This window comes from Aristolochia californica, unplaced genomic scaffold (genome assembly GCF_029961685.1).
Source record: "Aristolochia californica isolate CCGP_79_NKW_82.1479 unplaced genomic scaffold, dmAriCali1.0.hap1 SCAF_2, whole genome shotgun sequence".
NCBI lineage: Eukaryota > Viridiplantae > Streptophyta > Magnoliopsida > Piperales > Aristolochiaceae > Aristolochia > Aristolochia californica.
In genome coordinates this window covers 42,960,297-42,975,060 of record NW_027181881.1, presented here as the reverse complement: position 1 = coordinate 42,975,060, position 14,764 = coordinate 42,960,297, and the positions used below count along the sequence as shown (strand labels likewise).

The 14,764-nt window shown below is 40.1% G+C and overlaps 2 protein-coding genes and 2 pseudogenes across 2 annotated transcripts in view; 2 read left to right on the top strand and 2 right to left on the bottom strand.

The window, feature by feature from the left end:
* Positions 1–1,064, top strand: part of LOC137955736 (uncharacterized) — a 30,711-nt gene extending 29,647 nt beyond the window's left edge. Inside the window, exon 3 of the mRNA XM_068802833.1 lies at positions 828–1,064. Coding sequence (XP_068658934.1) covers positions 828–833 — 6 coding nt within the window. The 3' untranslated portion in view covers positions 834–1,064. The remainder of the gene's footprint in view (positions 1–827) is intronic.
* LOC137955737 (glutathione S-transferase F13-like) lies at positions 988–2,009 on the bottom strand. Its single transcript, XM_068802834.1, has 3 exons — positions 1,844–2,009; positions 1,699–1,747; positions 988–1,621 (listed from the first exon to the last, which is right to left on the bottom strand). Exons 1-3 carry the CDS (start codon positions 1,991–1,993, stop codon positions 1,152–1,154), a joined length of 669 nt encoding a protein of 222 aa, XP_068658935.1. The 5' UTR covers positions 1,994–2,009; the 3' UTR covers positions 988–1,151.
* A 4,167-nt stretch (positions 2,010–6,176) lies between these two features.
* On the top strand, positions 6,177–7,140 carry LOC137955111 (glutathione S-transferase-like; annotated as a pseudogene).
* Positions 7,141–12,141: 5,001 nt separating this feature from the next.
* On the bottom strand, positions 12,142–13,188 carry LOC137956868 (glutathione S-transferase F13-like; annotated as a pseudogene).
* Positions 13,189–14,764: the final 1,576 nt, after the last annotated feature.

The window sequence follows — 14,764 nt, the reverse complement described above, 5'->3', positions numbered from 1 at the left end:
CCAATGGTTAGTGTAGAAGCAGGAGCAGGAGGAGTGATTCATGTCTCGGTAGGTTCTGGACTAGAAGCTTGGTGAGGCGAGGAGGGACCTACAAAAGAATCAGTGGCCTGCATGGACTCTTCGACTGTGTTGAATTTATAGAAAAGAAAAATATTTCATTAACTTATTATAATCAGAGTACATGAACTTCTATTTATAATAGAGAAAAGTAGTAGAGTCCAATTACAATTAAAATACCCTTGTTCTAATTACACCAAAACTCTAATACTTAAATATAAGTCCTAACATAATTAAATAACTTAATAAAAATAGAAGACTAACATGATTAAAACACCTTTAAACTGAAACTCCTCTATAAGACATGCTTCCATAATAATTGTGATTTTGTTAGACTTCTTATTATGTAAGATTTCTTATGCCACCTCACGTGATCATGGTGGGTCCCATATCTTATGGGTTTAGACCCATCTTCCAACACTCTTGGATATGTGGGCATTCCTTGGTCTTATGGGTTTAAACCCATCTTCCAACACACTGGATATGTGGGCCTTCCTTAGTCATGTGGGCTTGGGCCTTTCTTCCGATACTCTCCCTCAGATTGGTAGTGAGAGAACATCATGAACTCTCAACTTGCTATAAATGATGTATACAATCGTCTTGTAAAATTGGCTGTCCTAAAAAACCTCAAATCGTACTTAGCTCCTAAAACATTGTGCACGTCACACCATAAGAGAGGTTTTTGGATCATATTGTTTTATCCAAGATAAAGATCCTCATGTAGGCTGTGTTTGAAACATGTAGGTTCTCACATCGGTTCGCTCGTTCAGGATTGAGATTGCGAGAAGACTTATCTGCAGACTGCAGCTATGCGGGATTGAGATGTCGAGAAGACTAATCTACAGCTTATTGTCGTCAGTCGGATGAGTCATAAAAATGTTTCAGCAATGTTTTGACTGCTGGCCCTGTGTTGTTTATTGTTAGCACATGTGGAGCCTAGCAGCATATATACTGCAGCCAATTTTATTTAATTAAAAAGTAATACAAGCCTTAACTGAACTTAATCATGCATGATCCGTTCGTCCAAAAGACAGCGTGACCAAACTACCTCAACAGAGACATAATCCGGCATTTATTAGGGCCGCAGCGGAAGCTCAAGCGGGGGACGGGTTCCAGAACTTCATGCCCTCGGCAGTCTTCACCCAGGCAGGTCTGGAGGAGATGTCGTCCCACCATGCCTTCACATGGGGGCGGCTGGTGATGAGAGAGGCTTTGGAGGACTGGAGGAGGCAGTAGGTATAGGGAAGGTGGTGGAGATCAGCCAAGCTGTAGAAATCCCCAGCCAAGTACTTGCTCTTGGATAGCCTCTCCTCGTACACATCCAGAATCTTTTCCAGCTGCCCGGCGAGTTCTTCCACCACTGCCTCGTCGGGGGCCATTTTCATCAACTTGGGCTTTCTCAGCAGCTCGGATACGAGAGGCGCGATCACCGGAGTGTAATGCTGCGCCTCCACTTCCACCCAAACGTTCACAAGAGCCGCCTCGGCAATGTTGTCGCTTCTCAACAGATCCGGCCCCGTCTCCATGTACTTGCTGGCCACGTACTTGGTGATGGCGCGAGACTCTGCCGGCAAACAAGTTAAGATGATAACACAGAAGAACTAAAGAATATAAAGTGGTTAACGAATGATTTTAACTCACCGAAGAGCTTGAAGTCGCCATCCTCGAGCGCCGGAACTTGACCGTAGGGCTGGGAGAGAGAAGAGAGAGACAGGAAAACATTAGTCAGTTGGGACGGGAAAAATCCAAGTAGAGGAAGAGAAGAAAAAGGATAATGAGATATTACGTTGAGGGAGAGGTAGGGCTCTTGCTTGTGGGCACGAGTAGCGAAGTTGACTGGTTGGAGCTCGTAATCGACAGCTTTCTCGTTCAAAGCCGTCAAGGCACGAGCAGTGCTTGGGGAAAAGCCTAACCCATGAAGCTTGAGGGCCGTCATCGTGGTATTTCACTCCTACTTGTTACTACTCCGCTCTTTCTGCCTCTCCTTTATAGGCGAAGGGTTTATAGTTTAGCTACTAATCACATCTTAATTAGGTTTGATGGAGTGATTGAAAAAGAGGTGCAGACTGGCTTCGTTCCTCCCTCTCGTGATTGTCTGGGTGTGGGAGTCACCCCCCACTCACCCCTAAACGCCTAAAACCACGAGCTTCACGCAGCGAGAGGGGTCCGCTTGTCATATTTTCCCTGAAAAAGGAAGCCAGAACATGCACCCTCTCGATAATCTTACAATTTTAATAAAAAATAAAAATGAAAGTGTCGGAAATACCAATACTATCTCATAGTTATCACAAAGAAAGGATTTTTGCTTCTATGATTCCTCACTTTTATCCTGGAAGACAAGGGTGGAATGATAGAGACCCAAAATTACCCCGAAGAAAGAAGATGAAATCTTGTTAGAATTGAAAGAAATTTTCCTTTGATTGATGTAATATTTTAAATTCCTAAAATATCTCTTAGATTGATATAATATCCCAATCTCCTAGGATCTTTCATTAAATTATATAATTAGTGAACTCTAATTGATTGAAGAGTTTCCAAAATAATTCAAAGGAAAAAGTATAAATAGGGATTTTGGCTGAAAGAAAAATCAATCAATCCTTTTCTAAATACCTTTTTCCCCTCTCAAATTCGTGCTTAGTACCTTTCCTTTTTTTACTCTCTTCTTCTCTCTTTTCCTTCAATATCTCTCTCTATCTCCCTCTCGTCTATTTTACTTCTCTCTTATTCCAACCCTCTTAACCTCACATTTTCAACTTTTCCTTTCACTTTTAGAATAGATAAAGACCTCTCACAATTAGGATTCTTATCGTAAAACAAATCTACTTCAAAGTTATCCTTCAAGGAAAACACAACATGAATCATTAGAGGTTAGTATTTAGCCAAACAAGCCTCTTGTAACCCTTGTTAATTTGGAAGGATAATTCTTTCATCCACCGAGCCTCTACACGACCACATCAATAGCTAAGCCATCACTAGAGTGACACCCTCGCTTATGCAAAGGCAAAAGAATAACCACCTATGTAAACAAAATAATTTTTCAATAGTTAGTATACATAAAATAGTGGAATACAATTTTGTTAAGGAATAAGATATAAAGCTAGTATCATTAATGTATGAAAAAAATCAAAATTCATGGCCTCATTAAAATCTTGCTTTGCCTGGTCATGTCTCAAGTGCATGGGTGACAAAGAGACATGATAATGTAATATTTTAGGATATTACACATAAATATTACATAAATCATGACAAAAACTAATTTATTTGAAATAGTTAAATTTGTTTGAAATATTACACACTATTGGTGGACATGGAAATCAAATTTGGTCCTTCTCATAGTCATCTTCATCAAGATCTTCAAGATGAATCTCTTCTTCTTCTAAAAAAACCCTACATATGGGGTAGCGAATTTCCTATTCCTTGGGAGAGATTAAATTCCAGAACCTTCTAGTAGAGAATTGGGAAAACTCACCGGAGAAAGAAATCTTCTCCCAGTGTATCCTGGTATTCGTTGGAAGAAATTGAAACCGAAAAAGAGAAGACATCTAACTTGAGGGTAGGGATCATCCCGACTCCAGTCACTAGCAATATCTTCGACATCCCCCCTAACTTGTGTTTAAGGTAACGACTTTAAGTATGGCCAGCTCGTGTAGGAGGCCCGAGAACAAATTCACCGTCGTATAGATGATCGGCGATTACTATCGATTTTGGCATCATGTAGGCAAGTTCCAACATGTAATCCAAACTGAGCACGAGTATTTCGAAAACTTTTCCAACAAAATGATAGATTCGCTAAAAAGGTTCTTTTAGATATAATAGTATAAATAAATATTAGATATTAAATTAAAAAAAAAACAACATGTAGGTAAAACAACTATTCCCACGAATTTGGGAAAATCTTTTTCCTTTTTTTTCCTTCTTCTCCTTTTTCCATTATTTTATTGTTTTTCCCTTCTTCTCCTTCTTTCCTTTTTCCTCTCTTTATTTTTCACTTTCTTTTATTTTTTCCTTTCTTCCATTTTTTCAATTTCTTTTTTCCTTCTCTTCCTTTTTTTTTTTTTCTATTCTTCTCCTTTTTCCCTATAGAGTAATAGAGCAAAAATGAAGGAATTTTTCCTAGTGAAATTGGCAAATTTTCTTGGAGAAGGCACCCTCTCCCAACAAATTTCCTATTTTGGTTGGGATAACCCTTCCCCTTATTCTTTTTCCATCTTTTCCTCCTCCCCTTTTTCCTTCTCTTCCCTTTTCCTCTTTTCTCCTTTCCTTTTTTACTCTTTTTCCTTTTTCACCTTTTTTCTATAGAGGAGAAGAGCAAAAATGCAAGAGTTTCTTCAAGAGAAAATGCAAAATTCAATGGGAGAAGGTACTCTCTCCCAGCAAATTCCCCATTTTCGTTGGAAAAAAAACTATTCGATTTTTCCTCGTTTTTTCCTTTTCTATTTTCTTCTTTTCCTCCATATTTTTTCTTTTCTTTTTTCCTTGTTTTCCTTCTTCCCTTTTTCTCTATAGAGGAGAACATAAAAATTGTACGAATTTCTTCCAACGAAATTGGGAACTTCTTTAGGAAAGAGTGTTAAGTTGTGGACTCTAATCAGTGCCTTCCGCTGAGTTGGTACGCGGATCAACCTTGTAGTTTTTGGAGCCTAATCCACGATATATTGAATGTTATTTTATTAAGGGTAGTTTAAGGATTTCACACTAGTAATCCGGTTGTCCTAATTTTCTCTTTATATTTGGGGTGCCATTGTTAGGGTTTCATCATCCGGAGTAAGATCATCAGTTGCGCCCGAGAGAGGTTAGAGAAAAAAAACACCTGTAAATGTGTACGATTTCTCTTGTAAACTATTTTATCTTCATAGTGGATTACTACAGTGGTGGAAGATAAGATGTACTCTCACCTTGAGGCAAACTAGTTTAAATTTTTTTGTTTGTTCTCATGTTTGTTTTTTCCTTCTTTTACGTTTATTATTATTGCTCTCGTTAGTTTGGAATTAGGGCATCTAATTCCTAGCAAAGAGTACCCTCTCCCAACGAATTTCTCATTTTCACTGGGAAAAACTCTTCCTATTTTTCTTTCTTCCCTTTTGTTTCCTTCTTCTCCCTTTTTCCTCATTTCATTTTCCCCTTTTTTTTCCTCTCTTCCCTTTTATTTGTTCTTCTCCTATTTGTTTATTTCTTTTTTATCCTCTTTCTCCTTTTTTTGGGCAATTGTACAATTTCTTGGTGTTCCAAGAAGCAACCCATAGTCATGCTCTCAACATGTGAATATGTGTATGTTGTTGCAACTTCTTCTGTCTGTCATGCAATTTGGTTAAGAAGACTATTATTGGAACTCCATTTGGAATAAAGTGATGCAACCAAGATTAAGATAGATAACAAATCAATACTTGCTCTAGCAAAATATTCAATGTTTCATGATCGATCCAAGCATATTGATACGAGATATCACTTCAATTGTGAGTGTGTTGAAAAAATGGAAGTTGAGTTGGAATATATATAGTCACTTGATCAAGTTGGTGAAAGTTTCACAAAGCTTCTCAAATATGAAAGCTTTCAGAAGCTGAGAATGCTTATCGATATTGCAAAGATATCAAGTTTAAGAGGGGGTATTAGATATTAAACTTGATTGGAATCAAAGAACCATTTTCAAGGGTTTTTCTCACTTAAATGCAGTAAATGATATGTCATTGGAAAACTATGCCTGTCTAGGTTCCAATGAATCAAGCCATTCATGAATTGAAATCTTCTAGAAGAAGTTATTGCCCATTTACTACAGGTTATTAAACTAAACACAAAATACATGCATCCGTTCATTAGTGTCTTTTGGTGTGAAAAGATACTTCTATTGATTAGTGCCTTTTGGTGTTATAAGATGCATCTAGAGAATGTATTTGGTCACAAGTCATTAAATGTAGAAGTGTCTTTTGAGTAGTATAAATATTCAAGCTTTAAATATGTAAGCAATTGAATCAAGAATGCTTATTTCTTCTTCCTTTCTCTTTCTTTGTGTTGTTTGCTCACTTTTGCTTCCAACAAAATAAGTGTTAACCTCCTTTCTCCCCTCTTTCTTTTTCTCTTCGTGAAGTTGTTGGAATCTTGGAGAGACAAGAGAGATAGCAGGAATGGAAGGTCTCAAGGTCTATGGAAGCGTTATCTCGACGAACACTCAGAGAGTCGTGGCTTGTCTCTTCGAGAAAGGGCAGGATTTTGAGTTTGTTCCCATCAACCTGGATGCTGACGAGCAGAAAAAAGAGTATTTTTTTAACAATTTGAATGTGAGCTAGCTTCCAATGGTTCAAATTTTCTTGTTCATAAAACATTACTGCAAAACTTCATAGATGATCATTCATGGGTGATACACCATTGGCATGATTGCATCTAGTCTGAAGATTTTATGCTGAAAAATGGACTCTGATGAATTGTAGAGTGATCAAACACCATAAGACGGTGTACATAAATCACCTTCATTTTTCGTTAATCTTCTTGTAGTCCAACAGCACCAACAGGATTTTTTTCTATAATTTTGTCAGCCGTTTGGTCAGGTCCCGGTTTTCGAAGATGGCGATTTGAAGCTATTTGGTAGAAGTAGACAAAGGAAAAATAAATGAAAACTAAGTGGGTAACCATGGTGACAGAATCCAGGGGAATCACGAAGTACATAGCCCACGAGTACGGCGACAAAGGAACGGAGCTGATCGAGAGGGACACGAAGAAGAAGGCAATCGTGGGAACATGGATAGAAGTGAAAGCTCACCAATTCGAATCACCGGCCACCAAGCTGGCCTGGGAACTCGCCTAGAAGCCGATATTCGGGATGACCACTGACGACGCAGTAGTAGCAGCAGAATCTGAGGAGCTGGGGAAGGTGCTGGACGTGTACGAGGAACGTCTGGAGAAGAACAAGTACTTGGGCGGAGACACCTTTACCTTGGCCGACCTCAAGCACACCCCAACCTGCACTTTTTGGTGGGCACCAGCGCTAAGGATCTCTTCAAGTCTAGACCCCAAGTCAACGCCTGGTGCGATGAGCTCTTGGCGAGGCCGTCCTGGAAGAAGGTGGCGGATTTGCAGAAAGCGCACGCCTAACTACCTATCCCCGACATGGCTGTATCTCTGTCTCTTCGTGTTTGAAAGTGTCTCTGGATTCGGTGCGGGATTCTGGACTTCCTTGGCATCTGCCCAAGTTTGTTTTGATAATAAAATGTGATGACTTTGAGTTAGGAATTCCAAGTTTGAACAACGAAGAGAGCAAGAGCAAGAACTGGGATGGGGACTTGTCTGCAATGCGACTCTGTTTAATTTCTCTAATATAAGACGATCGTCGACACACGTATATGAAATAAGAAATTATGCAACTATGAATCGCGTGAATTGTTGGAAAATTTCAAAACCGACACACTAAGAATCTTGCACCCTAGTTAGAGTGGATGTAAGTTTTTAATAAAAAACTCTTTATTCACCACGATTATAACTTAATTACAAGGGCATTTACACATAAAAATGGTAACAGAAAAATGATATTTCTGGCTAAGTCATCCTTCGGTTCCGGCTTGGTGATTCTTCAGTTCCTATAATAGAAGTCTGGTCTGTAGGCTTCTGTTGAGGCGGCATATCGTTCACACACCCCCGCAAGCTAAGTGTCGGATTGGAACATACGTGAAGTTTGGAGCCAAAAAATTCAAAGAGAGGGCATGGAATACTTTTGGTGAAAATATCGGCAACCTGCACATGAGATGGCACATACTGCATGTGAAGTTTGTCAGCAACAACAAGTTTTTGAAGGAAGTGATAATCTAATTCAACATGTTTGGCACTCTTGTGCAAAATTGGATTGGAACTTAGGAAGATTGCACTTTTGTTTTCACATAAGAGAAGAGGAGGTTGTGGAAAAGGAACATGTAGATCGTAAAGGAGATGCATAAGCCAAATATGTTCAGCTGCAGTGTGCACAAAAGTACGATATTCAAATTCACAGCTGGAACGTGATACCATTGGTAGTTTTTTAACACTCCAATAAATCAAATTGTCTCCAAGATAAATAGAGTAACCAAAAGTGGAGCGACAAGTGTTAGGATAACCAACTAGTCTGTATCAGAGTAAGCAACTATAGCACAAGAGTAGCAGATGGGCGAAAGATAAGGCCAAAGTGAATAATACATTTGACATACCCAAAAAACGCTTAACATAAAAAAACTTGATCAAGACCAGCAACCTTGAGTGTAGCCCTACGCAACTAGGCGTGCATTGAGACGCTCAGTGGATCCATTAGACAAATATTTGGTATGAAACACCCATTTAGAGTCCACAATGTTAGTGCTGGTAGGTCAAGGGACTAAAATCCAAGTCCGATTATTTTACAGAGTTTGAAATTCTTCATCCATGGCAGTAAGCCAAACAGGATTCTTAGCAACAGATTTGAATCCCTTAGGCACAGTAGAGACAAGGAGAGCGGAGAGAAGTTCAAAGGATCTGACGATACCGAGGTTGGCGCAATGGGGTGGTTTGAAAATACCAGTTTTACCTCGTGTAAGCACAGGGTGAGAACCCAATGGTTAATGTAGAAGCAGAAGCAGGAGCAGGAGGCGTGATTCGTGTCTCGGTAGGTTCTGGACTAGAAGCTTGGTGAGGCGAGGAGGGACCTACAAAAGAATCAGTGGCCTGCATAGACTCTTCGATTGTGTTGAATTTATAGAAAAAAGAAATACTTCATTGACCTATTATAATCAAAGTACATAAACCTCTATTTATAATAGAGAAAAGTAGTAGAGTCCAATTACAATTAAACTTCCCTTGCTCCAATTATACCAAAACTCTAACACTTAAAGATAAGTCCTAACATAATTAAATAACCTAATATAAATAGAAAACTAACATGACTAAAACACCTTTAAACTGAAACTCCTCTATGAGACATGTTTCCATAATAATTGTGGCTTTGTTAGACTTCTTATTATGTAAGGCTTCTTATGTCAACTCATTTGATCATGATGGGTCCCATATCTTATGGGTTTAGACCCATCTTCCAACACTCTTGGATATGTGAGTCTTCCTTGGTCTTATGGGTTTGGGCCCATCTTCCAACACAATCGGATATGTGGTCTTCCTTGATCGTGTGAGCTTGGGCCTTTCTTTTAATATCTTCCAACCGATGAAGTAACTCACCAAGTGCCTACTGAACAGCCAGTGAGTGATGTAGAAGATGTTTCTGTTAAAAAAGAAACAAAAAGCCAACCTAGTGCACCCCCACGGAAGCCACAACCAAAGTGGGTGCACCAGCTCTTTGATGACAGAACTCCAGAAGTTGAAGATAAAAGCCCTTGTCCTGATGGGCTTAGACGATCAAAGAGAATAGAGGAACAGAACAAAGCAGGACAACAACTTTTGGACATGGCTTTGATGACTCAAATCATCGAGACGGTAAAAGAACCAGTAAGTGTGGAGGAAGCCATGTCAGATCCAAAATGGAGAGTTGCAATGCAAACAGAGTATTATAGTATCATAAAGAATGATACTTGGGAGATTATTGACAAACCTCCTAACCGAAAGATCATTGGCAGCAAATGGATTTGGAAAACAAAGTACAAGGCTGACGGTACTCTTGAAAAATACAAAGCACGCCTTGTTACTCAGGGATTCTCACAAATTGAAGGTTTTGATGTTGATGAGACATTCGCTCCAACAGCAAAGATGACAACAATTCGGGTAGTTCTTGCAGCTTCTGCTCATTACGAGTGGACGGTACATCAAATGGATGTAAAATTTGCCTTTCTAAATGGGAAACTTGAGGAAGAAGTCTACGTGGCACAACCACAAGGCTTTGAACTACCAAATGCAGAGGAGAAGGTATGTAAATTAAAAAAGGCCTTATATGGTCTAAAGCAGGCACCACGAGCCTGGTACAAACGTATCGACTCTTTCTTTTTGGAACGCGGGTTCTGTAGAAGCAAATCTGAAGCAAACTTATATGTTCTTTGTGAACATGAGAAAAAAGTCATTGTAGTACTTTATGTAGATGACCTGGTAATCATTGGTGACCATGAAGACAACATTGTGAAGACTCGGGAATGGTTGAGCCAAGAGTTTGACATGACAGACTTGGGCCTTCTTCATTACTACTTGGGAATTGAGGTATGGCAAAAATCTTATCATATCTTTATTTCTCAGGAACGTTATGCTCGAGAACTGTTATCTACTTTTGGCATGACCGAAAGTAATCCAGTAGTCACCCCAATGGAAGTGAATACCAAGCTGTCAATCAATGACTCCTCTGAAAAGGTTGACAACAAGCTCTGTAGAAAATTAGTTGGAAGTTTAATCTTCCTTTGTAACACAAGACCTGACATTAGCTATGGTGTGGGAGTGCTCAGTTGTTTTTCTAACAATCCAAGAAAAACGCACTGGCAAGCTGGAATGCGAATCCTGAAATATCTCAAAGTACTTTAACTTTTGAAGTATCTTACACAAGAGGAGATATTTTATTTGGGTATTGTGACTCAAATTGGGCTGGAGATATTGACACGAGGAAATCCGTTACTGGCTACGGATTCTTGTTTGGAAGTGGTATCATCTCATGGGTTAGTAAGAAGCAACAAATAGTTGCACTGTCATCAACCGAAGCAGAGTATAAAGCTGCTTGTGTAGCAGCCTGTGAAGCTATGTGGCTACGACGCATCTTGACTGATATAGGTATTCCTTTGACTGAGTCAACTACCTTAAATTGTGACAATCAAAGTTGCATAGCTATGGCGAAGAACCCAGTGTTCTATGCTAGAACTAAACACATAGATATTCAGTATCACTATGTAAGAGAACTGATTGAAGAGGAGACCATATACATGGAGTATTGCCCTACAGAAGACAACCATGCGGACATTTTTACCAAAGCACTAGGGAGTGCTCAGATGAACAAGCATCTTCGTGGCTTGGGCGTTGGCCCAAGAACATCGTCCAATAGAGGTGAACATTGAGGAGGGGGGGGGGGGGGGGGGGGGGGGGGGGGGGGGGGGGGGGGGGGGTGTTAGTGTATCAATGCCCACCTCTCTCAAGTTACCGTTAATGTAATGTATTCACTGGCCCCCAAGTATGAGGAGCGCCAATGTCGATAGTGAGTAATTAGTTAACGGTTCCAGCAGAGATGCTGATGAGGTCAAATTGTGACCACAATGGTTACTTGTGAAAAAACTGTAAAACGGATAGTAGGGTTCGGGGCGTCAGCCCCGACGGGGTCTAAGGGGGCTGACCCCACGGTATGCACGTGTCACAATTGCATCACCAAATGCCAACGTGGAGGACAAAGGATGGCTTGCTCTACAAGCTTCCTAGATGGCTTGCTCTACAAGCTTCCTATATGGTGTGCTCTACAAGCTTCTTAGATGGCTTGCTCTACAAGCTTCCTAGATGGTGTGTTCTACAAGCTTCCTAGATTAAAAATACTTATAAATAGAGGTGTTCTTCAGCTGCATTGGTATCCAGAAAATGAGAGTTATTCCTTCTTTATTACTCTGTTTTATTGTTTAGTTTCTTCTCGTAATTTCTGTTCAGTCCAGAAACCATTGAACCTCTTTTAGAGCGTGTGGTGGGACGAAGTTTCTTATCGTATTTGTAATAGATCAGTGTTAAATTTCTTCTTGATTGCTGTTTAGATGTTCGTGGGCTAAGTTTACTTTGTTTTACATTTAGTGCACCTCACCTCGTATTGTGCATTATGCTCGTCACACCATCGGCAGGGAGGTTTCTGGATCATATTGTTTTATCGAGATAACGATGATCTCCTAGGCTGTGTTTGAAACACAGAAACCGGTGGAAAAAACAAAAGGAAGAGATTGTAGGCCGTGTTTGAAACACAGAAACCGGTGGAAAAATACAAAAGGAAGAGAAGAGAGAGAAAGAGAAAGAGAAATAAAAAAGAAAAAAGGTTCGCTCGTTCAGGATTGAGATTGCGTGAAGGGATTGCGTGAAGACTTATCTGCAGACTGCAGCTATGCAGGATGGAGATGTCGAGAAGACTTAATGAGATTGCGTGAAGACTTATCTACAGCTTATTGTCGTCAGTCAGATGAGTCATAATAATGTTTCGGCAAGGTTTTGACTGATGGGCCTGTGGTTTTTATTGTTAGCACATGTGGAGCCTAGAAGCATATATACTGCAGCCAATTTTATTTAATTAAAAAGTAATACAAGCCTTAACTGAACTTAATCATGCATGATCCGTTCGTCCAAAAGACAGCGTGACCAAACTACCACAACAGAGACATAATCCGGCATTTATTAGGGCCGCAGCGGAAGCTCAAGCGGGGGACGGGTTCCAGAACTTCATGCCCTCGGCAGTCTTCACCCAGGCAGGTCTGGAGGAGATGTCGTCCCACCATGCCTTCACATGGGGGCGGCTGGTGATGAGAGAGGCTTTGGAGGACTGGAGGAGGCAGTAGGTATAGGGAAGATGGTGGAGATCAGCCAAGCTGTAGAAATCCCCAGCCAAGTACTTGCTCTTCGATAGCCTCTCCTCGTACACATCCAGAATCTTTTCCAGCTGCCCGGCGAGTTCTTGCACCACTGCCTCGTCGGGGGCCATTTTCATCAACTTGGGCTTTCTCAGCAGCTCGGATACAAGAGGCGCGATCACCGGAGTGTAATGCTGCGCCTCCACTTCCACCCAAACGTTCACAAGAGCCGCCTCGGCAATGTTGTCGCTTCTCAACAGATCCGGCCCCGTCTCCATGTACTTGCTGGCCACTACTTGGTGATGGCGCGAGACTCTGCCGGCAAACAAGTTAAGATGATAACACAGAAGAACTAAAGAATATAAAGTGGTTAACGAATGATTTTAACTCACCGAAGAGCTTGAAGTCGCCATCCTCGAGCGCCGGAACTTGACCGTAGGGCTGGGAGAGAGAAGAGAGAGACAGGAAAACATTAGTCAGTTGGGACGGGCAAAATCCAAGTAGAGGAAAAGAAGAAAAAGGATAATGAGATATTACGTTGAGGGAGAGGTAGGGCTCTTGCTTGTGGGCACGAGTAGCGAAGTTGACTGGTTGGAGCTCGTAATCGACAGCTTTCTCGTTCAAAGCCGTCAAGGCACGAGCAGTGCTTGGGGAAAAGCCTAACCCATGAAGCTTGAGGGCCGTCATCGTGGTATTTCACTCCTACTTGTTACTACTCCACTCTTTCTGCCTCTCCTTTATAGGCGAAGGGTTTATAGTTTAGCTACTAATCACATCTTAATTAGGTTTGATGGAGTGATTGAAAAAGAGGTGCAGAATGGCTTCGTTCCTCCCTCTCGTGATTGTCTGGGTGTGGGAGTCACCCCCCCCCCCCCCCCCCCCACTCACCCCTAAACGCCTAAAACCACGAGCTTCACGCAGCGAGAGGGGTCGGCTTGTCATATTTTCCCTGAAAAAGGAAGCCAGAACATGCACCCTCTCGATAATCTTACAATTTTAACAAAAAATAAAAATAAAAAAAAAAGTGAAAGTGTCGGAAATACCAATACTATCTCATAGTGATCACAAAGAAAGGATTTTTGCTTCTATGATTCCTCACTTTTATCCTGGAAGACAAGGTTGAGGGGTGGAATGATAGAGACCCAAAATTACCCCGAAGAAAGAAGATGAAATCTTGTTAGAATTGAAAGAAATTTTCCTTTGATTGATGTAATCTTTTAAATTCCTAAAATATCTCTTAGATTGATATAATATCCCAATCTCTTAGGATCTTTCATTAAATTATATAATTAGTGAACTCTAATTGATTGAAGAGTTTCCAAAATAATTCAAAGGAAAAAGTATAAATAGGGATTTTGGCTGAAAGAAAAATCAATCAATCCTTTTCTAAATACCTTTTTCCCCTCTCAAATTCGTGCTTAGTACCTTTCCTTTTTTTACTCTCTCTTCTTCTCTCTTTTCCTTCAATATCTCTCCCTATCTCCCTCTCTTCTATTTTACTTCTCTCTTATTCCAACCCTTTTAACCTCACATTTTCAACTCTTCCTTTCACTTTTAGAACAGATAAAGACCTCTCACAATTAGGATTCTTATCCTGAAACAAATCTACTTCAAAGTTATCCTTCAATGAAAACACAACATGAATCATTAGAGGTTAGCATTTAGCATTTGGAAGGAGAATTCTTTCATCCACCAAGCCTCTACACAACCACATCAATAGCTAAGCCATCACTAGAGTCACACCTCGCTTATGCAAAGGCAAAAGGAATAACCACCTATGTAAACAAAATAATTTTTCAATAGTTAGTATACATAAAATAGTGGAATACAATTTTGTTAAGGTATAAGATATAAAGCTAGTATCATTAATGTATGAAAAAGTCAAAATCCATGGCCTCATTAAAATCTTGCTTTGCCTGGTCATCTCCCAAATGCATGGGTGACAAAGAGACATGATAATGTAATATTTTAGGATATAACACATAAATATTACATAAATCAAGACACAAACTAATTTATTTGAAATAGATAATTTTGTTTGAAACTCTTTGGTGGACAAGGAAATCAATTTTGGTCCTTCTCATAGTCATCTTCATCAAGATCTTCAAGATGAATCTCTTCTTCTTCTAAAAAAATCCTACCTGTGGGGTAGCGAATTTCACTATTCCTTGGGAGCGATTAAATTTCAGAACATTCTAGTAGAGAATTGGGAAAACTCACTACAGAAAGAAATCTTCTCCCAGTGAATCCTAGTATTTGTTGGAAGAAAT

Coding starts and splice junctions, on each gene's coding strand:
- LOC137955737 (XM_068802834.1), bottom strand. CDS start 1,993: ATGACGGCCCTCAAGCTTCATGGGTTAGGCTTTTCCCCAAGCACTGCT. Junction 1,748..1,843: donor AGCCCTACCTCTCCCTCAAC/GTAATATCTCAT, acceptor TCTCTCTCCCAG/CCCTACGGTCAAGTTCCGGC. Junction 1,622..1,698: donor TGGCGACTTCAAGCTCTTCG/GTGAGTTAAAAT, acceptor GTTTGCCGGCAG/AGTCTCGCGCCATCACCAAG.